This window comes from Podarcis raffonei, chromosome 6, assembly GCF_027172205.1.
Source record: "Podarcis raffonei isolate rPodRaf1 chromosome 6, rPodRaf1.pri, whole genome shotgun sequence".
NCBI lineage: Eukaryota > Metazoa > Chordata > Lepidosauria > Squamata > Lacertidae > Podarcis > Podarcis raffonei.
In genome coordinates, this window is record NC_070607.1 from 38560299 (window position 1) to 38585763 (window position 25465).

A 25465-nucleotide genomic window follows, 5' to 3' on the forward strand; every position below is an offset into this window, starting at 1 on the left:
CTCCTCTTCACATACAAAACATTGCAGTCAAAACTCAACAACGCACCAGTCAATATAACTGATCCAGTGTGAATCGCTTACGGTGTGATTCTGTGCAGATGTCTCTTTTTAGGAACAGGCTGTCTTTTTAGGAACAGGCTGTCTTTTTAGGAACATGTCTCTTTTTAGGATCAACTGGAGAGTATGAGAATGCTGAAATTGGCAAAATACCAGCATGCTTCACCACGTTTGTTCGTCCCCATGCTGAGGCCAGTCACAGTATCCAGGAGTGTCAGGTAAGCTCAACTGACTTACTCTTCTCACATTCACATTGCTGGGTTTCATTCGGCAGAGCTGCTACTTGCCTATAATTGGTTGGAGCACTTAAAAAAAAAACCACCACACGAACAAAGAATATGCTCTAAATGGTCCCAGATGTGCATGTGGAGCCCTGCTCAGCTTGACACTTTGTTCCTCCCACGTCCAAATCCTGGCTGTGTCCCCTCTTTAAGCCTCACGATCCCAGAACTCATAAAAAAGGCCTGCAGTAAAATAGTGCCTATAAAAATGCACAGAACGGAAAAGCCTGGTTCTGCTCACAGAGTTAATGATCATTTGCTTAAAGCCTATTTTTGATTAAGAACTCCCGATGTCTCTAGTACTTTGGATTGAGAAATCTGTGATAATACTATCTTTTAAATTTGGAACTATCAGCCCTGTACTTCAAGGTAATTATCGCAGCACAAGATGCACTCAATAAACAGGCCTTGCATCGGACAAAGCACTTTGATGACCAGAGGCCCTAGCAAGCTGTTATTCTGAAAATATAATGTATTTATAGGGCTGTAGTTTCTAGTAATCCTGGCTGAGATCACAGCCCACCCAAATTAAGCACTGCACAAGCACATGGTGAGAGACAGACTGTGTTGTTGCCAAAGGATAGCTGCCCATAGGAAGGGAGCAGCACTGGAAAGCTTTCCACCACCCAAGTCACTGGCTGCGTACAGGAAAGACAAGGGTGGCCAGAACTGCCTGTGAATAACCTGACTTATTTCTCTCTCACTAGAAAGGAGATGAGGAAGAAGTGGTATATGCATATCCCTAGGAACCAGAGGTGAGAAGCGAAATTCAGTGGGCGCCCTAGTGATCAGTGAAGGATGCCTGTCACTCCCAAAGGCATGTTGCATCAGGCATGTTGTATCATAAAATAATAATAATAGTAGTAATAATCATCATCATCATCATCATCATCATCATCATCATCATCATCTTATTTATACTCCACCCATCTGGTTGGGTTTCCCCAGGCACTCTGGGTAGCTTACAGCACATATAAAAACAGTAAAAAGTCAGACATTAAAAGCTTCCCCATCTTGTGATGCATGTCATCCTCTCATCCTTCTGTCTCCTTTCCAATGCTCATCAAATCACCCTGGGATCTCAGACACTAGCCTTAAGGCACAAGCCACCTGGACAAACCCGGTCAAAATGAATGGGAGTGGCTAAGAGCAGTCAAGTGCAAAAGCACACTGACTCAGGTTTTAAGGACAGAAAAAGTTGCCTTGGCTATCATATGGTGGAGAAGTGGGAAAGGACACCAAGAGTCTGGTATCATGGCTGGCTGATGGGTGGCAAATGCAAAGGTTGATATATATTCTGTGTTTGGGGCTTGTGTGGCTGGTAAATGCTGTACCCAGATGTGTTATCCGGGCATCAGATTTTGAGGTGAAAGCAGAAAGAGGGCTGTGCCTCAGAGCACATGGGTTATATGAGGACAAGAAACAGACACATGGAATAGTAAGAGAAATTATATTTTCTAACCAATAGTAGGGTCAGGAATAGCTAGTAAGTCATTATTAGATAGGGAAATATGTTGACAAGGGTACAGTGGAAGAAGCATGGATATCCTCAATTATGTTCTTGACCTGCTGAAGAAAAATGGTAGCAATGATGAAAATGTTTCTCACATATAGTGAGCTAATACTCCTTCATTTATGCTCACTAATATATATGTTGATTTTTATATGGATGATATTATAAAAATAATAAGGCTGGACCTATGGCTGACATGATTTTAGACTGCTTTACACCAAAGTTGACTTCAGGTCAGTAAAACCCAACAACTTGATACCAAATATAGGGATTTTGCTGGAGTCACAGGGGCTGGAAGGTATTGTTGGAAGTTCGCCACAGGTGCTCCATGTTTTATCACCTATGGAGCAAAAGATTGCAGAAGATGAAAACTGACTACCGGGTAATGTACTCAAAGTCAGAGGTTCCACGTTCCTCCAAACTTTTAAGTCTTTGGAACATCCCCCTAGTCAGCATACTACATTCTAACTAAGCTTAAGTACGTGCAATTGAAACAATCCCATGCTCTTCCCCTTTCTATCTCTGCATTCATTTGCCTCCCCTTTCTCTGTCTTCACTTCATCAAGCATCCTGCACACATTATATGCCCAGGTATTAAAATAAATCACAACAGCAGCAGCACCACATTGGTGCTAAAGTGTGAGCACTTCATTTGTAGTCTTTATCTATAATGAAACACTTAAAAAAAACCCAACCAAGGCTTATGTAACCCACCATCAATCTCTGCTCATCAATTTGTCAGTATTCACAGCCTCATAATACAGAACTTTGGGGGCTGTGATTCAGGCAGAGGACCCTTGACTATGAGAACATGCCACCCACTTATTAAACTGCACAGTTAATATGCAGGTGATCTCCTTCGTATTAAACTGTACAGGGTAGGGGGGTCTGGTTAATGGCTGGACATTTGATCCTATTGCAACAACAATATTGCTCTCAACCTTGATTACATTAGTGATCGTAGTTTAATCCAATTTCATGTGCTCAAGACTTGCAGACCACATTACTAGATCTTCCGCTTCCTTCTCCCATTGCTCCTCATCCTGGCTCCTGTTCTTAGACTCTCTTCCAGAAGTATTCTGTGATCCAGATGCTTTCATAGTAGGAATTATGCAAAAGGAAACAAGAGAATAAATGATTTTTTGTGTGTAAAACTGTAAGTAAATTGGAGCGCAACATTTGTGGTTTTTAAAAATTTTAAAAAGTGGTATACTATATTAACATATGTGCTAGATAATTTTTCTTATATTTCAAAGAACTCAAATGGTGTTTTAGTATATTAGGAGTAGGGTAGTTACTTTGAAGTGACTTTTTATGATCATTTTGAGAAATAATATGCATATAATTATTTGTGTCTGGAAATATGGCTTAAGATGGTAGGACCTTTGATTTGGGTTAATATTTATTGTTTTAGGTATAAAATTTGTTTTGTGTATGCAAAAGTCCATCAGGTAGAGTGTATGCTCAAAATGTTTACATGTTGGGTTTTACAGAAAAAGTTAACACATTTTATAGAAATCTGCCCACCATGCAGATAGTAGAAAAGAGGAAACCAGATATCTTTATGCTACAGAAGATATGATTAAAGGAGAGTACAATAACATTTTCCATATGTTGAAAATGTACTCACAGGGAAGATTGAGGTTCACCTTTGCCACTCATGCAAGGACAAGAGACAGCGTGGCAACAATGATTTAAGCCGCATATTATGGAAAGAATCCTGTCTTGCATTTCTGGGCCATAGACCTGATTGCCTAGGGAGAATGTGAAATCATCCTCTGGAGGTGTTACAGGGAAGACTGATAAGCATTTGTCAGGGATGGATCATTAAGTTTTGGGAAATATCTTCAATCTGGCAGATCAATCTTCTCTGTGATGGCGTACTGTTCCAAGCTAGCCCTCCAAGCATTAAGCCACCACCTGGAAGGTCTTCATTTGAGGTTCCCATTGCAATCCAGAAAGGAATTGGAATGGCACTCTCCATGTTTGTGCAGCAGTAGTTTGGTGCAAAATAGGAGGATTTTGTCCTAGTCCTAATAGGACCCCCCCCCAATGCTCTTCACAAAGAAGGAAGTGTGTAACACCTATACACCTTTTCATTCATCTAAATGACATGATCTTCAACAGTGAAAAGGGATGGCTACATTTTTATATAGTATATTATAAAATCAGTTTAGCTCTAAGCTGACAAGCAACAGTCCCAATTACTTCAGGGAAAGTTGGCTATTTCTTCCGCCTACACATGTCGCTTCAAAGAAAGTAAAAAACAAAAATCTTGGAGTCTGAGAAGTACCTGGAGATGGGCTTAGCAGAGGATGATAACTTTTCTTGCTTTCTACCAATCTTTCTCTCTTTTGGTTTTTGATAAACTCAGAGATTAACAATCGATGCCTGAAATGATAAAGAACCAAAAAGGAAATGAGCCCAGTTGAACGTAACTTGGGCCATGAACAGAAACATGGACTTGTTTGCTACAGTACCAGAAGTAAAGTCTTAGAAACCTAATTGATTTTCAGTTAATCTTATCTGCAGCAGATGGCTTTCAGGTTAGGGCTCCAGAATAGTTCAAAGTTAATTCTTATCTGAAAAAATACTTCAGCATGCACAAAAACAAAACAGCTGGGGGCAATGCTGGTACAAGAGATTGCATTGCTTGACGTGAGTGGCCACAGCCTCCTCACCTCTGCCCAAACTCCTCCTCCTCCTAGCCACTAGTGCCACCTTTTCCTTATCTTCTTCCTCTAGCCCCTGACATGGCCACCTACCCCACTTCCTTCTCCCCCCCCTTTATCATCCCCCCCCATGCTAATGGTGGAAACACTGGCATCCTCTCCACCTCCTCCCTACATTGCTCTGAGGAAGGGCCAAGGGGTCTTTTCTCAGAGCAAGGCATTCTGGGCAAGGTGACTGGGAGAGCCCCTGCACCACCACTGCTGCTTTGCTGCTGCGCCTAGATGTTGTACTTAAACCCACAAGGCAAGCAGAGGTCTTGGGAGCACCCATTTGCCACCCCCAGCTGAATGCTGCAATTGTTTCAGCTTGCCTCATGAAAATGTGGGCAGGTCCTGACTGAGGCTTTGCTCTTCAAGATATTTAGCACTTTACCCAACTTTCAGCAAGATAACAAAGCAGGTTCTTATCTGCTAAGCATGAAAGAGACCCTTTGAAGTAGGATTGGCAGGATAACCCACATTCCCAGGCATGCACTTACGGACTCCTGCGGACAAGAATGCGTGTGCCTTGGCACCTCACATGCTCTCACTCACAACAGCAAACGCAATTCCCAGAATTCATTTATTTTAAATGCTCTGCTCATATTGCTTCTTTGCATTTTGCGCCATTGTTTTCAGAGCAATAAACATTATTAACAAGATGTTTTTTGCTATACCAATTGCAGTTGTTCACACCGGAATCTGAGCAACGGGCAGCATGCGATGTAAAGTTGAATACTTGAACACTGTATATATTCCAGTGGAATAACTCTAGTTATCTGCCTTGGCTGTGGCAGAGGGAAATATGCACCAGATGTAGTCAGCATGGTGCCCTCCAGATGCTCTGCAGATGGACTACAACTCACATCAGCTCCAGCCAGTATGAACAATAGTCAGGACCAATGGGAGTTGCTGCCCACAACATCTGTAGGGCATTTTGGCTATCCTTTAGCTGACTGTTGCAGCTAAAACAGACCTAACCTTGGAAAGAAATATTACAGCCCTGTAATATTAGAAAAGCTATACCCTTACACATCACAACAATATAGAAGAGTGGTAACATTAAAAAGACTAGACAAAACATGGAAAATGACACTTTGAAATCCAATCAGATCTCCCACAACATGTGTTTTTTGGTCCTTAAAAAGTAGATATGATGAATTATTCAGTTATCATTATTTTTTTGCCTACCCACACAACCATACGGGTGGATTGCTCAGAGTACCAATACAGCCACAATGAAAGCAAATTTAAATCAATACCACCCCCCAAATTCTGGAACCACGTTTACCCTTTCCTTAAAATTAGACAACATTACTAGATGCTCTCCAGTGCTACAGAGAGGGGCAAAGAGATCTTTCAATGGAAATATACTTTTAAAAAAAGTTAGCAAGAACTTAATTATTTACAGAGCAATGCTGCAATGGGGAGGGGTCAACCTTGAATTTTTCACTCTTTTAAATGGGTCACATAAACGCTTTAGCAGTATTAGTCTTACAGGTTCCTCCCTTATTTTTTTTAAATGTAAAAGTATTGTTCAGGCATAGAGAGGGGATTGAGTCTTGTGACACTGTTAAACAGATGTCTAGGACAATCACAAAAGTTAACACACATACACTAAATTCATATATTTTGACTTCAGTGGTTTCTGGTGGGAGAAAATCTGTTTTGTCTGGTGTGATTTGTGGTTTGCTTGCCACCATAACTCAAATTCTACTTCCTGACAATGCATAATCTAGAAGGAAATCAACCCAAGAGCCCCTTGATCTTCTGAAAAATGAAAAGTCTGTATAAGCTCTTGATTTATCCATTCTCCTGCACCCACTGACAAAATGGGGGGGGGTGGCTTTCAAGTACAGTGGTACCTCAGGTTAAGTACTTAATTCGTTCCGGAGGTCCGTACTTAACCTGAAACTGTTCTTAACCTGAAGCACCACTTTAGCTAATGGGGCCTCCTGCTGCTGCTGTGCTGCCGGAGCACGATTTCTGTTCTCATCCTGAAGCAAAGTTCTTAACCTGAAGCACTATTTCTGGGTTAGCGGAGTCTGTAACCTGAAGCGTGTGTAACCCGAAGTACCACTGTAAATGTAAACTTAATTTGGTTAAATGAATTCTCCTTTCAGCCACATGGGGGCATAAATGGTTTAGATTTCCACAAAGAATTGCAGGGGGCGTTTCTTAAAAATGTACTACATGCTCAAAGTGTTTCAATGATCATTAAGCTGGTAAAAACCCTGTGCTCTCTCTCAATCTGTTAATTGAATCTGAGGCACCCTTCCCAATATTTTAAAAAAAATCATCTTCATATGTACCTTTCTCGCTATTATTTGCCACTGCTGTTTTATACAAATAGTTACAAACTCCATTGCCTGGTGCATATGGATAAATCAAGGGGAAAAGAACAAAATCTAAGCCTCACTTCGCTGCAACAAGAAAGAATTTAGTTTAATGTCCTAATCACCACCCATTCCCCAAAGTATCACCAATTGGAGCCAACTAACTTTGCCCCACAGTACTCAATGGGAGCTTATTAAAAAATGAGCCCACAGTTCCTTGTAAAACCCTATTCAGCATTTCTTGTTGCTGCTATGACCATGGGGCAGAAGCTGACATATATATGTGATATACTTCCTTGCGGAAAGTCCAGTTGCCTAACATAGGACCTTCTAAACTTGCAAAAGCTGCTCATGAATGTCACCTGCAGAATGTCAGAACACATGACAACACACTAGTGTTCTGGGGATATTACCCAGTCACTGCAGGAGATATCCCAGAAAAAAGAAATGTTTAGGATCAATTACTATGGCTACGAAGCATTTTGGTGCATAATGTTGCTTACTAGGTCTAGCAAAATGAGAGATGTGATGTCAAAAAGGGAGCAGTTTTTGTAAGTGAAACTAGTAACTACTTTGAAGCTTTTTATTTCCAAACAACTCATTTTAATTGCAGAATTCAGAAGAGCTCTGTACATAGCAGAAGCTTGCATTCTGCAGCAGAGAGACTAGTTCTGTAATAAGCATTGCCCTAAGTACTTTATGAAGTATCAGTGTGTGAAATCCGATGACCACTTAACATGTGCTTATCAACTTAAACCCACCCCCACCCCGCAAGGCAACTGTAATTGCACTGAGAGACAGTAATCTATAGGCTCCAACTATTTAGTGAGCTGAATGGTATTCTCATCCTGCCCAACAGCTATGGAAAGTCCACCAATGGCAAGGCTAAGCACACAGGGCCTCCAGAAAATGAGGGCCTTCAGACAACTGTTTATTTACATCCTTCAAGCTGCTACAGGCAAAGTTTGCAGTGGTGCCCACAAAATAGGTGGCTGACCATTCTCACCACAGTTTGTAGGAACAAATGCTACATAAAAACAGACTTATGTGCTGTTTTAAAATGTTTTATGAATTCAGCTTTAATCACAGAGATAAAATTACTGGTATATTTAGCAGAGCTGAAATTATGACTATCACTCTGCTCTTTTCTTCCTATCCAAATTTACATGTTAAAAGAGAAACTGCAAATGTTCAAACTTACTGTTCCCAACCCTAACCCTGCGGAAAGCCATCTAATTAGACTTTAATTTGATTTCGACCTGTTTTTAGGAGGTAATTTAATTATTGTTTGATTTTATACCAATGTTATATATCTGATGTTAGCCGCCCTGAGCCCGACTTTGGCTGGGGAGGGTGGGATATAAATAAAAGTTTGTTGTTGTTGTTATTATTATTTATTGTTTTGCACAGAGGAAACAGCACAAATCCAGGGCCACGTGCACGAGTATGTATTTGGGGAAATTCCCATTTCTGCATGTTAAGATGTGATCTTAATTGTCAGGGGAGTGCCTTATGTTCCTAAAAAAATATAAATCTAAAATCTTATTATATACATTATACACAAAATATTGTATAAAATTAATATAGTCAATATACTAGCAAAACACTCAAAATACATGCTTGAGTGCTTCATCCTTGAGCAGAGCTTACTTAGAAGCCTGTACTGAATTATTGCTTTTAAGCACTTAGCTCAAGATGCCTATGACATATCTCTGCTCATGCTGAAGTGCTCCTCAGGCAGCCAATGCCACCTCAAGGCATTTCCTGCCTGAAGCGGAACCCAATTGGCACCTCCCTGCAAAAGACAACATTCTAAGATGCCTTGCTACACCATTCAGACGCCAATCTCTGCCTTCAGGTATGGCTTTATGCTGCGACACAACAGGGTCAGGCACGCAGACAACTTTTTCACTACAAGCAAAACTGGATTGCTGCCGTCCTCATCTGGACACGCAATAGTTAGGGGAATCAGCTTTTTGCCAACCAAAAGAAGCAACAGATAAAAAGGAGACCAGATTGGAAAGTGTCTGTCTCCTACCGCCAGATGGCAGTGGGAGGTGGCCATTTCACTCAGGCAAATTCAAACGGGTGGGGGGTTCATAGCAAGTTTCTTTCATGTTCCTATGAAGTTAACATGAGAAAGCTGCTCTGATTCACAGCAAATGCTGCTTTCTCAAACAGCTCCAGCCTGTTCATGCTGCATTTTTTTAAAAGTAAAAAATGGACAGATGGGTCAAAAAGGACGTTCTCAGTTTTTTGGAATGTTTTCTTGGGTCACGTAGGATGCTGTGGTGCTACATAATGAAGCAATTATCAAATGCATAACACAAAGAACTTCTGTTAAGGGAAATAAAACAAGGAAGTTGTGTCAAAGAAAAATTAACCCTATATTCCTCGAGTTTCTTCAGAAAGAAAAATAAACTCATTTAGTCCCATAGTTTGCTTTCCTTCAATTTGAACTTCAAATTAGATATTCATAGAGTTTCTGTGAGTTTGTGGGCAAAACTATCTGGTGAAGTGCCTTTTCCTGCCCTGTATATATAAACATATATATGAAATAATTAGTTGCAATCTTCTTCAGCATGTTTCAAAACATACATTAAATACATAGTGCAAGTCAGGTAAAATAGATTCTTCCATATGGGTATAATCTATTCTATAACCTTTAGACATTATAATCAGACTGACTGATTATTTGCTCTGGGGTCAGAGGGACAGGGGTGCACATGCTTCTCTGTCCCCAGAGCAAGTCCCAAATAAAATGGAATGATTGGCCTTTATAAGGATGAGGACGCACTCCCCACAGCATTCTGTTCTCACGGTGGCCAACCAGATGCACATAGACCACAAACAGGACATGAGTATTATATCCCCAGTACCTAGTATCAGAGGCATACTGGAAATTCAAGCCTCTTCTCCCAATCCCAAACAGACATAAAGAAGAAGAGAAGATTTTAAATCTATTTAGGAGGCAACAGCCACACACATTGGATAAAACAATAAAGAGAATTGTCCCCAAAACTAATTCTGAGTCAAACATGTCATTTCAGTTTTCTTTTTGCTTTTACTATTGTCAAAAGGTGCCTATATTTTCAGTGAGTTTTCAGCAGCCGCTTGACATGAAGGAACCCTACCCTAAGAGTCTAACTAGGGTGACATGGACTAATGAAAGGGTTTACAGAAAGAAATTATAAGGAGACCCTGTCAAGGTTTTGCTCATTTGGACAGACAAGTTCAAGGATTGCTGAGCTCCCTTGCTCCCAAGGCTCAGGAGCTGCCTCGAGATGTGCTGTAACTTAAGAACTCAATAGTTCCCTAGAACAATTAGCACCTAGGACTGGGATGAAAATAGAAATGAAATTTTGAAGAGCAGTTAAAAACTTACAGCTCATGCATATCCATAATCTCCTTTTATATTTTGACCCAGAGAAGACCTCTCAAGAAAACAATGCTGAATTCATAATACACCTGAGCATTATAAGCGAGACAAATTTGCATTCTGAACAACAGCATTATGAACTTTTGGGAACCCCTGCTTCAAACACACCAGAAGTTTCTTTCTTTCTTTCTTTCTTTCTTTCTTTCTTTCTTTCTTTCTTTCTTTCTGCTGTTAAACTTTCACAAAAGAGACAGGTGAACTCATTGCTGATGGAGACCTTACACCGTATTATTATTATTGCTACATGATTACTTGACCCTGTGGCTTCATAGTTCAAAGCATGCATTTTGATTTACTGCGGATACCCTCACAAAGACATTTTGCATATATAATCACTATAACACCAAGACCCCAAATTTGGCACCATATTTTGCTGCTGCTTCTAGATGTGCACAATTTGAATTTTCATAAGATACCTACGTAAGACTATCCCATTGTCCTTTGTCCACATTTTCTGCCCTCCATCCATAGCGGTTTCCTATGAAGTTTGGGTCTTCAAACACTAGAAAGATAATTGCCAACAGTTTCAACAGGAGAACAATTATGTTTAGTGGAAACAATAAGGGTCTGAACGACAAGCCTGATCCTTAAACATACTATGCCTTTCAGCATAGTATGAAAGCTGAAGGAATGCTAATGGAAAACTTCAACGAGCAACATGAACCCTAAATAAAATCCTATATACAAAAGTGAAGTTAAGACATGTTTCATGGTTTCTTCTATGGGTGTTTCTGCCAGATGACATTAGGAAGACAGCAACCAGGAAAACGACCTTCTCAGTGTTTGTGTCCCACTTGTAGAATAACTGAGCCACCAGCCTTTTATTATTCAGGAGACAGGGTATAACCAATTTTCATAGACACTGGTGACTTCTATGCCTTGCTGTATTACTGCTGCTATTTTAAATTCTAACTTATTATTAGAATTGTTCTGTGTACACGTTTTTTGTTTTCAAAAATTCTGTTTGGGGGAATGGCAAACTGGTCCCCTATCTACCAGCCCATCCACCAGCCCTGCTGCTGCTGCATCAGAGCAGCAAGAAGCTTCAGTACAACCCCCTCTTCCCCCTGCCATGCTCTGAGGAAGAGCAAAGGCATTTTGAAAAAGGTGACTGGGAGAATGCCTGTGCTGCCATTGATTGGCAGCAACAGCTAGAAATTCTGTTTAAACTTAAGCGTAGGTGCCAACTCCCTGGGGCCCTGGGTGTCCAAGCACCCACAAAATTCCCTATGAAGGGACTGGGCACCCACAAATTCCAGTGGCAGGGCCATGCACACTGCATGGCACCCACAGCCCCGGGCATCCATGGTCGCGGGGCCAAGCTGGCACTCCTGAAGTTAAGTTTAATGTAACTAGTTGAGGCAAGGAAGGGGTAACAGTGGCAGCAGCAGAAGGGAAAGGAGGAGGGGAACTGACAGCAGAGGTAGAGGAAATGGGGGGGGCAGGATGATGGCCACTGTCTGCCTCAGGTGACACAATGTAGTGCACCAGTCTTGCTCCTACATATCACTTGAGCATTTCAAGAGCACACGGTGGGTGAAAAATATCAATCATGTGGTACTGGCACATACATGCAACTACTTTAAAAAGAAGGTAGCTACGTTTGTCCATAACAAAAAAAGCAACTGCTTCAGAAGCTACTGTATTATAATACCTTTAATAGGACTAACCAAAATCTTACAAAGTCATGAGCCAGCTTTCCTTCAAAAATTTCCTTAGTGTATGGAATTGCTCCTGAAAGTTTGTGCAACCTGACTTAAAACTGCAGCTGCCGTACTGGGAGGTCATGAGAATGAGCCCTTGCACTTACTCAAATCTAGCACAAGATCAGAATCAGGCTTGCTATCTTTAGTTTTTGCTAAACCAAAAGCATCAGCTTACCTGGGCTTTTAAACTCTTCTGCAGCTTTTGATGTGGCCAATTTATACCATGTCCAGTAATATTCTTCATACGATATGGATGTAACATATCTGAAAACATACATTTGGGAGAAGGATGAGTTTTCAGAGAGGATTATGCAATTAGCTATCTGACACAAGTTTTCTGGCAGAATGTTCTACAAAGCAACAGAATCAGCAAGAAAATGAAAAAGAAAGGAGGCTTGAAAGGACCACATTTCTTACTACTCACTTTCCACACAAAGACAAACAGTATGACTTTAAGGAAACACAAGCCTACATATTTGCACCCAGTTTGAGTGAGCTGGATTGGTTATTTCCCAAATCCCTTTGTATGAATCACCTGCCCCAAAACTAAGAAAAATGACCTTATAACTTGCTTAGGACAACATCAAGAGAAATAAGCCTTAAAAATTCATATTAGGGATGTGTTTAGCAAAGTAAGTTCACATATGAACCAACCATTTTTTCCTCAATTTTTTTCCTCTCTACACAACTCACAAACCTCCATGTGAATCAGGCTGCTAGCAATCCAGACTTAAAAAAAAAAAGTGGTAGCATTTTTAAAATTTTGCAGGATGGCAATATCTATGGAAAATCTGATTCATATTCCTGCTTCTCAACATGATCCTGTTTGTAGAAAGAGATCACATAAAAAAAGAAAAGCAGTTAACTTCCATCTGTGATCTGGTCTTTGTTTTTTTCAAAAAATCTAACACAATAAATACTGAATTCGTCTTAAATCAGAAACAATGGAAAGGATGTATTTTGAGTCATAGAACAGAACCAGTGTTGGAAAGGACCTTGGAGGCAATTTAGTCCAGCCACTTGCTCAATGCAGGATCCGTAATGGAGAATCTGTAATGCAGCATACAACCGAAGCTTCCCTGAGAGATGGCAGTCCAGTTTCTGTAAAGTGATGGACAGCCCACATGAAGTAGATGGTGCCACAAGATCAGGGCCAGCCTTACCGTTAGGCAAACTGAGGCAATCACCTCAGAAATGAGCATGGGAGGGGCAAGTTAGCATCCCACAGGCCTACCTAGATTTCCCCCCCACCCCCTGCTTTGCTGAATTAAGGACCAAGAAGGTTCTTCCACAGAATGAAACATTCTGGGTGCAATGGCTGTGAGATTGCCTGTGCTTTCTCTGTGAGTTGTTGTAGTGGTGATGATGCCAAAAATTAGTGTGGGAGGGGGAGTTTATAAAGATACTGAAACTTTACATTTTCATCCCTAATGATTGCATTTAAAGACCCCCAGAGCTGCACTGAAATTCCAACTGAAAGCTTTTCCCTCTTCCTCTGATAAAGTCGTCAGAAACACACCAACACACTTGGCTATAACACAGGGCAGGTTATGGCTTCTCAGACATTCAGAAGGAAGCTATGCTGTGCTGTGTTTAAAGAAAAGTATAATCATGTCATTCAAACAAACAAACAAACAAACAAACAAACAGGTGAGAGCTAGGCAGCGGGCTTTTTCCTGACTTTCTGTCCGGTGCAAATGAAGAAAAAAGGATGGTCTCTCTCTCTCTCTGGCAGGGGGATACTATGAGAAAGCAGGCAGAGTTGTATGCAGCCTTTGTATAGCTTAGTGCCTAGGGCGTTCAGTGTCTTATTCACTTTTGGACATACTTCAATAAAATAGGCCTATCACCAAATCAAATAATTGAATAATTAAAAATAAAAGCAGCAGCATAATTTTATAAATAAGCCAAACAGAGGGAGCCATGTATAGGAGCTCCAAAAAACCCTCTGGGCGTGTTACTACCACAGATATTTCAGCAGGCTTCAAAGAATTCAAGAGGAAGGAGACCAGCAACGTACTATCTTATAAAATGACAAGAATCTTGAGCACAAAGAACATCATTATTCTTGGTATATTTGATGTTCCTGCCCTGCTCTTTCCTCCACTTTTGTTTCTGCTGTCCTGTAAGATGTTAGCAGCTGCTCTTCAAAGACTTTATACTTCCCTCTTTATTTAAAGTTGTGAGAAACTGTTCAACTCTGAACCTTCTTCAGCCACTAACAACAAGGCTGACACCTCTATACTTTCCTAGTACCCTCAACTCTAAAGCTTTTTGCTCTCCTGCCCCATAAAACTGTCCCAATATTTTTCTACCACAGAAATTCTGGTGGGAATGGATGGAGTTCAAGAAGGGGCATGTTTGTAGCTTGAGGGTACTCCTGGAACCAATATTGTCACCTGAGGTCCAGCTGGCCTCAGTGGCTCAGCTGTTTCTAGATACATTTGGTTATTGGCAATGGCCCCCCAGGACAGAGATGACTTAGACACAGTATTCCAAATCCAAATTCCAAATCCAGTAATCAGACTGGATTATTGCAATGTGTTCTATGTAGGGCTGCCCTTGAAGACAAATCAGAAACGTCAACTGGTTCAAAATGCAGTGACCAGGTTACTGGATAGGGTTGCCTTTAGAATTCGTATAAACCTTCCTCTAAAACAGCTGCATTGGCTGCCGGTTCATTTCTAAGCTTAATTTAATGTGCTCACACTAGTGTTTAAAGCTCTAAATAGCAGGTCCAAAGTATCTGAAAGCTCACCTTTCCTACAGACCCCCTTGTGTTTTCAGTTACTTTTGTAACAATATGTAGTGACAAGCAATGAATTGTGGAATGTGATACTGAATCACAGTTCAATCCTTCTCCCAGTCACATGGGACGAAGGGAGTGGGGAACATTGCAGCCTATGGCTTCACTTGGGCTTGCAGAGGCTCGTGTGTGTAACACTAAATCATGGTTTAGCTGTTACACACAAACTCAGGCATAATACACAGTTGTTATTATTATTATTATTATTAATGTTTTATCCATCCTGCTAAATATTTATGGTTTTGTTCTAATGCTTCTTCCACTGTTTCAATTTATAGAGGTTTTATATCTTTATTGTTTCTATCATTTTATTGTTATCCTGATTTTCCCCCCTGAAGGGTGGCTTACTAGTTTTCTAATTAACCAACCAACCAGAAATATACAAAATGAGTTAATTTATACAGGTACCCTAATTTGGATAGTTATAAAATTGGAAGCTTTTTGTGGCCCATTTACAGCCTCTTAATCATAATTTATTACCTTTCTTGGCCATATTCTTCATCTTCCTGGGGACGCCTGAATGTGCTGAGAGATCTTTCCAAACTGATAGCTATAAAGAGAGCAACTTTTAAAAATATGTGATTTGCTTATCCTTAATGTTCTGGGCACTTACAATCCTATCATGCCCCCCAAAGGGAACACTAATACATAGTTCAGATGCAGTTGAACCCAGTGCACAGGAATGTCAGTAATCTCAAAACCTGGCCAAAACTACATGGTTCTGTGAATTGGTGTTTGCAAGTATGAGGTGGACATGCAACTGCTGCAGTTTGCACAATCACCACAGTTTGAAGAAGTACTGCCATTCAAAGTGCAGTGGCAAATTGTCTACATACCATGTGCAGCAAGTGCCTCATTTGATCCTGTCTGGCTTTTGAGGCTGCCCCATACTTAGGAAACCCATAGGAAATTGTATGGGGTCAATGAAGACCTGAACAGATTCTAACTTGTCTGAACTAACCCATGCACACCACAGGTGCAGAATAAAAATGATGTCTTGACCCAGGAGGCCTGTTGTATAGTGATAATGCTACAACTACCCCAGCTGAGAATGGCATCCTCCAGTCAAACACAACCTCAAGGAAAGAATGCTCATATAGGGTCTTGCCATATGAAGGACCAAACCACCCTTGTGCTCAGCCTTTTTCAATCTTGGGTCCCCCTATGTTCTTTAGCTGCAATTCCCATCATCCTTGACAGTGGCCATGCTGGCAGGAAATGATGTGAGTTGTAGTCAGTGCTATTTTTCTAGAAAAAGAGGTGCCAGAACTCACCATGAATGCCTCCCTCGTTCTCTTAGAATGACTGGAGGTGCTGGAACCCACAAGAGAGGTGCCAGAACTGAGTTCCAGTGAGTGCCCACTGAAAAAAAGTCCTGGTTGTAGTCCAACAACATCTGGGGACCCAAGGTTGAGAAAGGCTGCTCTTGGAGGTCCAGTGAATGTGGCCTATAGTTACACATATTTTAACGTGTCTGAATTATATTACATCTTTGATCTGCTCAGGTGAGATCAGAATACATGGAAGGTGCAGGATTCATCTCAGTTCCAATGTCAATATTTACTTGGGCTCAAACCTTAATGTAAAGTAGTAGCAAAATAATGGCATTGCTATGTGGTTACTTTTCATTGTGGGTGATGCTGTAGGGTAAATGTGGCATCTAAAGAAATCACTGGCTAACAACTCTAACTTTCTCCTATTCCAGTATTGCCCTTGCTTCATTTCCCAGCTCATGACCTCTGCATCACCTCTGAACACTGCCTGGCAAATATGCTTTGTGAGATCATAGATCTGCCTAGAGAACCCATACTCAAGTTACATTGCCAATCACACTAATTAAAATTTACTGCCTTGTGTAAAATAGTGGTTTTTTAAGAAAGCCATTTAAACGGGTTCTTCTAAAACTCCCCATGGTGCTCAAAGAATATATTTATGACTAAAAGCATAAAGCATGGAGGTTTATTACCTTCTAGGTGCTGGCTAGTTTTGACACACTGTATAACTTTTTTCCTATACAGGGGATAATTGTTCTTCAGCAAATTAGCTGCCTCCAAGTTCACTGGATTTTTCAGAACTGGAATAGACAGCAAAACCTGCAGGAAGATACAGAACCAGTTTATAAAGCTTTATGAATCACCAGAATTCAGAGAAAGTAAAAGCATTTCATGACTGTAAAGAAGGATACAAACATTTGCTTCTTTGGCAAATCCTGCTCTATGTGTGTATGCACAAGGAAAACAGTATGGTCAGCCTACACCTCCCACCGTTCTGCTCTGTTTGCCTCAACCATGCCACTCCTGACTGCCATGGCTGAGTGGCAGAAGAGGAGTAATGGGGGGGGGCAGTGGAGTGAGCCAGATCTCTCTATGGCTAAACCAGTTAACAGGGAAGCGACTTCGCAGCCTCAACTTCCTTACAGCAGTGATTGCTGCCAGTCCCACCATGAGAAAAATCTATGGGTGAATTCCTATCTTGCGTGTGCAGAGCGTTAGGCTGCACATACACCATACTTTTAAAGCACATCCAGCCCCAGTAGTTTGTTAAGGGTAGCTTTGTGAGGGGTGCACTACAGTTCCCATGATTCTTTTATTGGGGTGTGTGTGTGTGTGCGCGCGCTTTAAATGTATGGGGCGTGTGCAGCCTAATACTTTGCACACATAGGAATTCACTCACAGCTTTTTCTCAGGGTTCCCCAACAAGATTCAGCTGGTGTCTGTGCATGGCACCAAAGAAATGTAGGCACATTTTGTCCCAGAACACTCAAAAATTCATGATGGAAAGTTAGCCAGGTTGATTACTTTGCCCACACTGGTTTGCTTGTGAAAGAGTGACAGAAAGAACATATGAAAGATAGAACTGGTAAAAGCTGAAGCTGGGCTATTCATGTTCACCATTAGAACTGTCTGAAGTTCTGTCTGAAACATAATTCACATACAAATTAAATTCTTATCCAAATTAAGAACTGTTGTTACTGCTACAGCTTTTAAAAGGTGGCCCTTTTCTGCTTTTATTTTATTGCTTCTCACAACAGTTTTGTCCAAGCTGTTTCAGACAAGGCTAATAAGGAGTAAGTGAAGCACACGAGCAAAATGAGGTGAATTAACAAAAGATGAACAAAATGAAAATGTGAATTGAGTTTCACATTTCATACCTTAATTGGAAAATGGGGCCAAAGAAATGAGTTTGTACAAAACTGCTGATATATTACATGCATAGCAACAACTACTTCTCGACTGAAACAGATTTCCTTTCTTTTTGGGTTCCATGTTTTGACTATGAAAATCAATAGCAAACTGCTATGGCGTTCAATGAAACAAATATATGAATAACGGTTCCTGCTTCATACAAATACAATTTAGGATTGAAATCAATACTGTGACTGGAATCCAAAAAACTGAGGAAACAATTCTTTGAAGCTGGTGGATGTGTGCTATACTTTTCCCCTTATAGGCCCTCTCTCCTACTAACCAGCAAACTGATTCTGAAACTTGTAAAACCGAGGGAAGCTTCATAAACAGTTTGTGCCATGGGAGGGAGAGTGAACACATTTTCAAATGGTGAGCGGTGGCAGGGACTTCACTGGACTCATGGAAACCTATTACATGAACCTAAGTAAGCTATTTGGATCCTGGCATCAGACCCCAATTATCCTGATAACAAAAGAAAAGTAAGATAAATTATTTTTTGCACAGTTCTTTCTTTACCTGGATACAAAGTAGGATACCAGTCATTGTAAGTTTGGTGTCCCACTTGGTAGGATCATCTAGAAAATCCAGACAAGGTCTTCCAGTCTTTGGGTCCACTTGCATGGAAGACAAATCATTAATGCTCAAAATGGAGGTTCATACACTTATATGCCAATAAGACAGTTGAAACTTTGTATCAGAATTATGCTAGACAGGCTATGATAAGTTTTATTCCCTACAGCTAGACAACAAAAGAAAGGTATGCAGATATTTATAGCTCTAACTGAGTTATTTAAAATTTGTATCTAGCTTTCTATTAAATAATTCAAAGTGACTAACAAAATTGTCATAGCAATGAACAAACAACATAATAAAGGCAAAAAAGTACACAACACCAGAAATAAAGTAAAATAAAATAAAAATTGAAAGTGGTTGCAAATGTATCAGCAGAAGTAATCTATACAAAAAGCAGAAAGACAACAGAGTTACTGCACCAATGGCCTCCTTAAAAAGACATATGCTGACCTGTAGGTCTAAAGGGAGGCAGTAATACTGGCCTGGGGATCCAGTTCTATGGAATCTGCTCTACTACTGAAAAAGGATCTTCTCCTACATAGTAAGCAAACTTCAGCTTGTTGGGGTGGGAATGGTACATGAAAGAGTCCATATGGAAGAAAGCTATATTTAATGCATCAAGGTCCCAAAGCCATTTAGTGCTTTAAAAATGTGACCCATTACCTCCAGTTGAGCTTGACAACAAACAGGCAACAACCATAGACCTAGCAGTGTCTTTTTGTACTAGTTGAAATTTCTAGATGCCTTTAAAGAGCAGCACAATTTAGAGTGCACTACAGAAGCAGCAGTCAAGTCTACTGGGTACTAGATCATGAATTATAGAGGCCAGGTCTGATTTGGAGGAAAGGGCAGAATTGTAGTACCAGCTGAAGCTCATAAAGGACAGTCCTAGTCATCACTGCCAGTTTGGACTCTAAGAACTGTGCAGGATCAATGGCGGCTCCCAAGCTGTGAAACTGAGTCTTCAGCAGGACTGTAACTGCATCTGAATCAACCTGTACACCTCTATCCGGATCAGACTGTCCACAAACCAACAATGTTTCTGCCTCATCTGGTTAGTGTACATATTCACAACACTTTTCTACACTAGAAGCTTAACTATCAAGTAGATAATTATTAGAAAGCTATAACTGGTGTAATAACTACAGCTAGCTTTGGTTGGTTTTGGCAAGTCCACTTTATAAGGTTGTTTTGAAGCTAAAATGCAGCTCTAAGGACCTGAGAGAAATGTAGCAAGTCAATAGATTCCTATCCTTAAGGAAAGGCTTTATAGCATTTGAATTATGTGTAGCTGCTAAAAAGCACTTTGAAGTAGAACCGCTCTGAAATCTAGGAGCATGACTGGGTCAAAGACACCTTGCCTCTGCTGCTAAGCAACCACCATGGGAAGGACACCACCATCAGTGCCATCCTTACCATTGGGATGGAACGGAATAGTGTTGAAAGTGATGCTTGGAGGAACTCTGTTGTACTCTTCAGTGTACCTTAATGATAGTTGGAGTTCAGCTCCTAGTACAAAAAATAAATAAATCAGAACATCTAAGTGCACGTGTAGCCCCAAATTGCATGCATTTACTTAAAAATAAGTCCTGCTGTCATCAATATGCCTAACTTGCATGTAAACATGCACAGGCTGTAGCCTTATATTGACATACTTTTAGAAATATTTATAGCTAGGGTTGCTACTTTGCAATGCAGACACCGGATGCAAACCTTTTAATCTAATGCAGCAATGGGAGATAAGGCAGCTGCAGCTCCTCCCACCCACTCTCTTCCTGCTCTTGTTGCCCACTCCTTCCCTCTCCTGCTGTAGTGAACAGGACTTGTGTGAGAGGAAAGCAGATGACAGGAACAGAAAGAGAACGGGCAGAAGGAGCCTAAGGTGCATCAGGGGATTTAGAGAGATGCATACAGTGTCACATTTATACCTCTAAGATAGCCTTCTCTAACCTGGTGCCTATCAGATGTACCACTCTCTTCTGCCACAACCAGCATGGCCAATGGTGAAAGACTATAGCAGCTGCAGACCCAAACAACTAGACCGCATTAGGTTGGGGATGGTAGCTGTATGGATAGCCACCTCTGAATTAGCAAATAATAGAGCAATGAGCTCGAATTCATTGTGTTTAAAGTTTATATGCTATGCCACTTGTTACATAAAGATATAGACATATTAATGCCTATGCTGTGATATTTCATAGTTGCAAAACATCTGCTTTTGAAAATTTGCAATGCTATCAATACATGTGTAGTCATTTCAAAAGGTTACTGAAATCTTTTTTCTTCTTCTTTCAATCTTTTTCTACATCACAAAACATTTCAGGGAGGTGACCTATTATTTCAAAGTTTTAGAAAAATTAAGACTGAACTCACAATGCAATATATGAAAGCACAGGAGCAGTTATTTTCACATATATACTTGCACCGAGTGTGTGGGCTTCATTCCACGTAATGGGAAAGACTCTGGGTAGTGCTGGGAGTGTCCCTTGTCTGAAACCTGGAGAGCTACTAGCAGTCAACGCAGATAATACTGAGCTACATGGGACCAATGGTCCAACTGAATCTAAGGCAGCTTCCTATATGTTATGCAGCTTCCTATATGTTACCTAACTGTAGTGAATCCACTGGCACTGTTCATGTAGTTAAGGACTGTCTACACACCTAATGACACTCATATATGCTTCAAATCTGTGTTGAGAAGCACTACATGACATAATAAAGCTATACACTGTATTCACAACCCAGTGTGAATTGTTCATTGGTGTTAAAACCAGACAAATGTTTACAACAGGAATAGATATTTTATTGGATTGTAAAGAGTGAAAGGAGTAAAATTATTCTTGAAATGCTTCTGTTAAGGTATTGGACTGAGATCTGGAAGACATTGATTCAAGTTCCACTTCCAGACTGACTGGGCAATATAATATAATCCCTCAATATATTGCAAGGTAATTGAAGAGAGAACACAATAGAGACTGCAAAGCATTTATATGTGAAGGGTTATATATTTGGCAAGCAGTAGTAACGGCACATTAAAAACATTGCATTCGTAATTGTTTTGGCAGTGCAATATCACAGTGCAACACAACATTTATAGGAAACAGTATGGCTACCTTCCCATAAGGTATCCTTCAGGCCTTCAATTTCAGCTACCCATTCCATCAAGCTGTCTCCCACAGGAGCAACAGTAATGCCCTGAGAAAAGAAAATGAAAGCAGCCCAATTCAGACTTGATGGGACTATCACTTTACTTCTCCTTTCATGTGCTAGAGGAGATCATAAGCTTCTGATTTTAAAATAACCACAGTTCCCTGTGATGTTTGAACTTGGTGAACTGTGGTTTGATCAGATTATGACTAGTGACAACAAACTAGGATCTGAAACCACAGTTTAATTCTGGCCTATTCTCACTAACCTTAACTTAAAACTAACCCCAGTTCCTTGGGTTCAGATTCAGTTAGTCTAAAATTAGAAGCAGAAGCTTCCCATCTCCTTCCCCATCACATGAAAGTGGAAGAGAAGATTGGGGTGGGGGTGCGCAAATCCAGCATTTGGACAGGCTCCATTCACACAGACAGAATGCTGATAGCCTATGTAATGGTCACTTTAATAATTGTTTTGTGTTACTATTAATTTTTATATGGCTGTACATCACCTGGATATATATAGTGTGTGTGTGTGTGTGTGTGTGTGTGTGAGAGAGAGAGAGAGAGAGAGAGAGAGAGAGAGAGAGAGAGAGAGAGAAAGAAACATGGTTTCCTGGTGTATCTGAATCATGTTAATTTGTACATTTTCATTCAAAGTATGTCTGTAAGTTGTTTTATTGCAGTTTTTATCTATCAACATACCTTGTTTTATGCACACATAAATTCACCTAAATCACTCGTGAAATTAGTTATTATTTATAGATCCATTTGAGTTGATAGGGCATGCTCCCCTGCAGGCAAGGGGTGTTTACAATATTTTTAAAGTCTCCTATCATGTACATCTTTATTTGCCTCCTAATAAAGAAAGGATGGAATCCACATTCTTTGCAAGATCCATTCTTTCTATGGACAGATGTTTTAGATAAAATAATATTTCACACTGTGCATTCTCCCACCATTTCCCTTCATTCCTACTCAAGCAAAACAACTCATCAACACAACTCACATACTGTATTTGGTTCATTCCTCTGTGTTCATCTTAACTCCAGATTGTTCCACAGTCCATTCCTTATTCTAAATTTATTACTTTAAGGATAGGTATGTAAATCATCTTCTCAATACAACATTCTTACTCCCCCTCCCCCCCGAAAAAACTAAAAGGGATATATAATAAAAATCCATCCCTACATTGAGAAGTAGTATAGCATATACCGTTACCTTGTACTAAGGAAATAATAATTGCTTGGCTACTACTGGGGGAAGATGGGGTTCATCAACCTGGAAAGGCAGCCCATCTAGGAGAAGGAAAACTCTGATCCTAAGCCTCTGCTGCTTTATGCTGCCTTATGGGATATCTTTGAGAAAATAAAAGGCTAAATAATAAACCCTACACAAATTCAGAGTGGAGTCCCTAAGGCGGTTGGATGACGCCTTATATGCCTCCTTCTGGCGACTCTAGCAGCCAAGCTGGTGCCAAATGTATTGATCTGCTTTCCTTTGGACCACATCAGTGAGTGAGGCCAAGAGGAGGTCTTATCATCTGGGCAGCCGAGGACCTCCATACAAGCAGCCCAGGCTTGCACCCCAGGGAAGTCACTTCGGAGCTGCTAATGCAATGGTTTGACTTCATCCCCAGAGGTGCACTCCACTGTCTCTTGAGACAGATATCATCTAGAAAAGATTGCAGAACCTCAGGCCCAGGGACTGAATGTGGCCCTTGAGGACCCTCAATTTGGCTCTTGGGACTTTCAGCTGGTCATGTCCCCTTCCTTGACATCATCCCACAATGGTCCAGCTCTGTGACCTTCAAGTGTTTTTCTCTGGTTAGATTTTTAAAAATTATTATTTTTTATTGCATTTCTATTCCATTTTGCCTCCTAGAAGGACTCAAAGTGGTACACATACAGTTGTCCCCTTCCCCATTTTTTTCTTTATAACATCCATGAAGTAGGCTAGGCTGAGAGAGACTGGCTCAAGGAACCTTATGCCTGAAGTGGGGATTTGAACACGGGGCTCCCCAGTCAAGCCCAACACACGAACCACCACACTTACACTGTAATAATGCCTCTTGCTTGCCTGGAGGAGAGAGGTGGAGGGAAGGATGGAGAGGTGTATTCTGTACACTTTTGCCTCTGTCTCCTCTTACCACTGACATGAACCCCCTGGAAATGCAGCCCTTGAGCTGAGAAAGGTTAGGTGTCCCTGTATTGTAAGTTGTCCCCACACAAATGAAGGCTAGGTGGCTGCTACTGCTCTGGCATTGCTGGAAAACCCCTACATGGCAGAAGGGTCACTCTATGGCTTTTTCACTTGGGGTTGGCACAGGTTAGCTCTCCTGTGTTTTTAACTGCTGAGTGACCACGGTGCAGAGGATCAACAGGCAAAACATTCCTCACCATCCCACTGCTGTGCTGCAAAAGGCTGTACCGGTAAGGTTTCTGCCTGTCGTGAAGTTTTTTAAGATGGCAACCTTATTCTTAGGAAATGGAGAAGGAAGGGCTGGTCTATTATGCACCATCCTAAGCACTTTAGCAGAGAAGCTTTGAGATGGTAGTAAACTAATTCCCAGCATTTCAAGAAGTATGAGGAAGAAAGTTAGGTCTTTTTCAGAGAAAAGGGGGAGATGGGTCAGAAGCTCAAGTTCTGCAGGTAGGAGCATCCTGTGAGCCAGCAGAAATGGGGAGGTGACTTTAATTGACCTCATTTCGTCTCCCTGGAGCCCCTTTGCCCCTCAAAAAACTGTTCTAGGGAATTGGGGGACTCTTTGAACCACCATATGTGGCAGTATAGGAAGGAGAAATTGGCAAAAAGATGTTATCAGTGGAAATGTCTACTAGATCCTTCTCACCTCTACAAATGGAAGAATCCTCTCTATATGCAGAGGATCAGTTAGGATCCGAGTCAGAAGCATTTTTCATCATTTGGTTACAAAATCAATGCACAATTCATTAAAAAAAAGAATCATAATAAACTGCTCCACCTCTGTTTTTTATTTAGAATATTTCTAGCCCACTTCATCCAATTAGGCTCTTCAACATCACTTACCATGTGTAACATTAAAATAATAATAATAATAATAATAATAATAATAATAATAATCTTGATTTATGGAACAGTAGAGAGAAGAAATTACATTTCTTATTAACGATGAGGGGGGTTATAATGATGATGGATACAGTGTTATACTTCAGTCTTGATCTTGACCACTGTAAACAAAGTTGTAGGGGTTGGGGGTTGGGAATCCAGCTGTACTCACAAAGATCTTGGCTTCTTCATGTTCTATAAACTCTCTTTCCAGCAACAAGTAAGCTCTCGAGTGCATATTTATAGTACTCATGTTCTCCCACAGAATCTGTCCTAAAGACCACAAAAATAAAAGGTTAGAACATTTTGCCTTTTCAAACTGTTGAATTGAATTGAGCTGCGATCTGCCAACACAAAGTTACCCTGGCAAAGCAATCCTGATATAGAAGAGCTTTTAAGCGGCAATTTATTTATTTATTTATTTTAAGACAGACAGACGGCAGAGCAAAGAAGTCAACCTTGATCCATTTCTTATTCTTAGATATAAGGTCAGCTACTGGCACAGGTAGCACCCATAGGCAGGGGAAACTACAAACGCAGAGCAAGAACTAGGCCATACTCTGTGTATGGAGTGTAACCTAGCAACAGCAGCGTGCCTTCCCTCGGCTTGGTTCATTAGTTTTCC

General features: G+C 40.7%; 1 protein-coding gene across 5 annotated transcripts; it reads right to left on the reverse strand.

Annotated features, from left to right (window-relative positions):
- Nucleotides 1-1774: 1774 nt before the first annotated feature.
- UBE2U (ubiquitin conjugating enzyme E2 U) lies at nucleotides 1775-25465 on the reverse strand. Of its 5 annotated transcripts, none has more exons than XM_053392174.1 (12): nucleotides 25203-25428; nucleotides 25013-25113; nucleotides 21724-21805; nucleotides 20027-20119; nucleotides 18554-18651; nucleotides 16816-16942; nucleotides 15330-15399; nucleotides 12219-12307; nucleotides 10758-10839; nucleotides 4145-4242; nucleotides 2802-2944; nucleotides 1775-1907 (listed from the first exon to the last, which is right to left on the reverse strand). In XM_053392174.1, the coding sequence occupies exons 2-11, from the start codon at nucleotides 25091-25093 to the stop codon at nucleotides 2817-2819; spliced, it is 948 nt and encodes a 315-aa protein (XP_053248149.1). In that variant the 5' UTR covers nucleotides 25094-25113; nucleotides 25203-25428; the 3' UTR covers nucleotides 1775-1907; nucleotides 2802-2816. The 5 variants fall into 5 exon arrangements, with proteins under 5 accessions (XP_053248149.1, XP_053248150.1, XP_053248151.1 ...); XM_053392175.1 differs by having other exon boundaries at nucleotides 1775-1904; nucleotides 2793-2944; XM_053392176.1 differs by having other exon boundaries at nucleotides 2793-2944.

What these genes read in the sequence shown, in the direction of transcription:
- UBE2U (XM_053392177.1), bottom strand. Translation starts at nt 25,093, where the DNA reads ATGAGTACTATAAATATGCACTCGAGAGCTTACTTGTTGCTGGAAAGA. An exon ending in ATGAAGAAGCCAAGATCTTT is followed by an intron (nt 21,806 to 25,012) that starts GTGAGTACAGCT and finishes TTCTTTTCTCAG; the next exon opens with GGCATTACTGTTGCTCCTGT. An exon ending in AACTAGCCAGCACCTAGAAG is followed by an intron (nt 15,400 to 16,815) that starts GTAATAAACCTC and finishes CTCTCTTTATAG; the next exon opens with CTATCAGTTTGGAAAGATCT.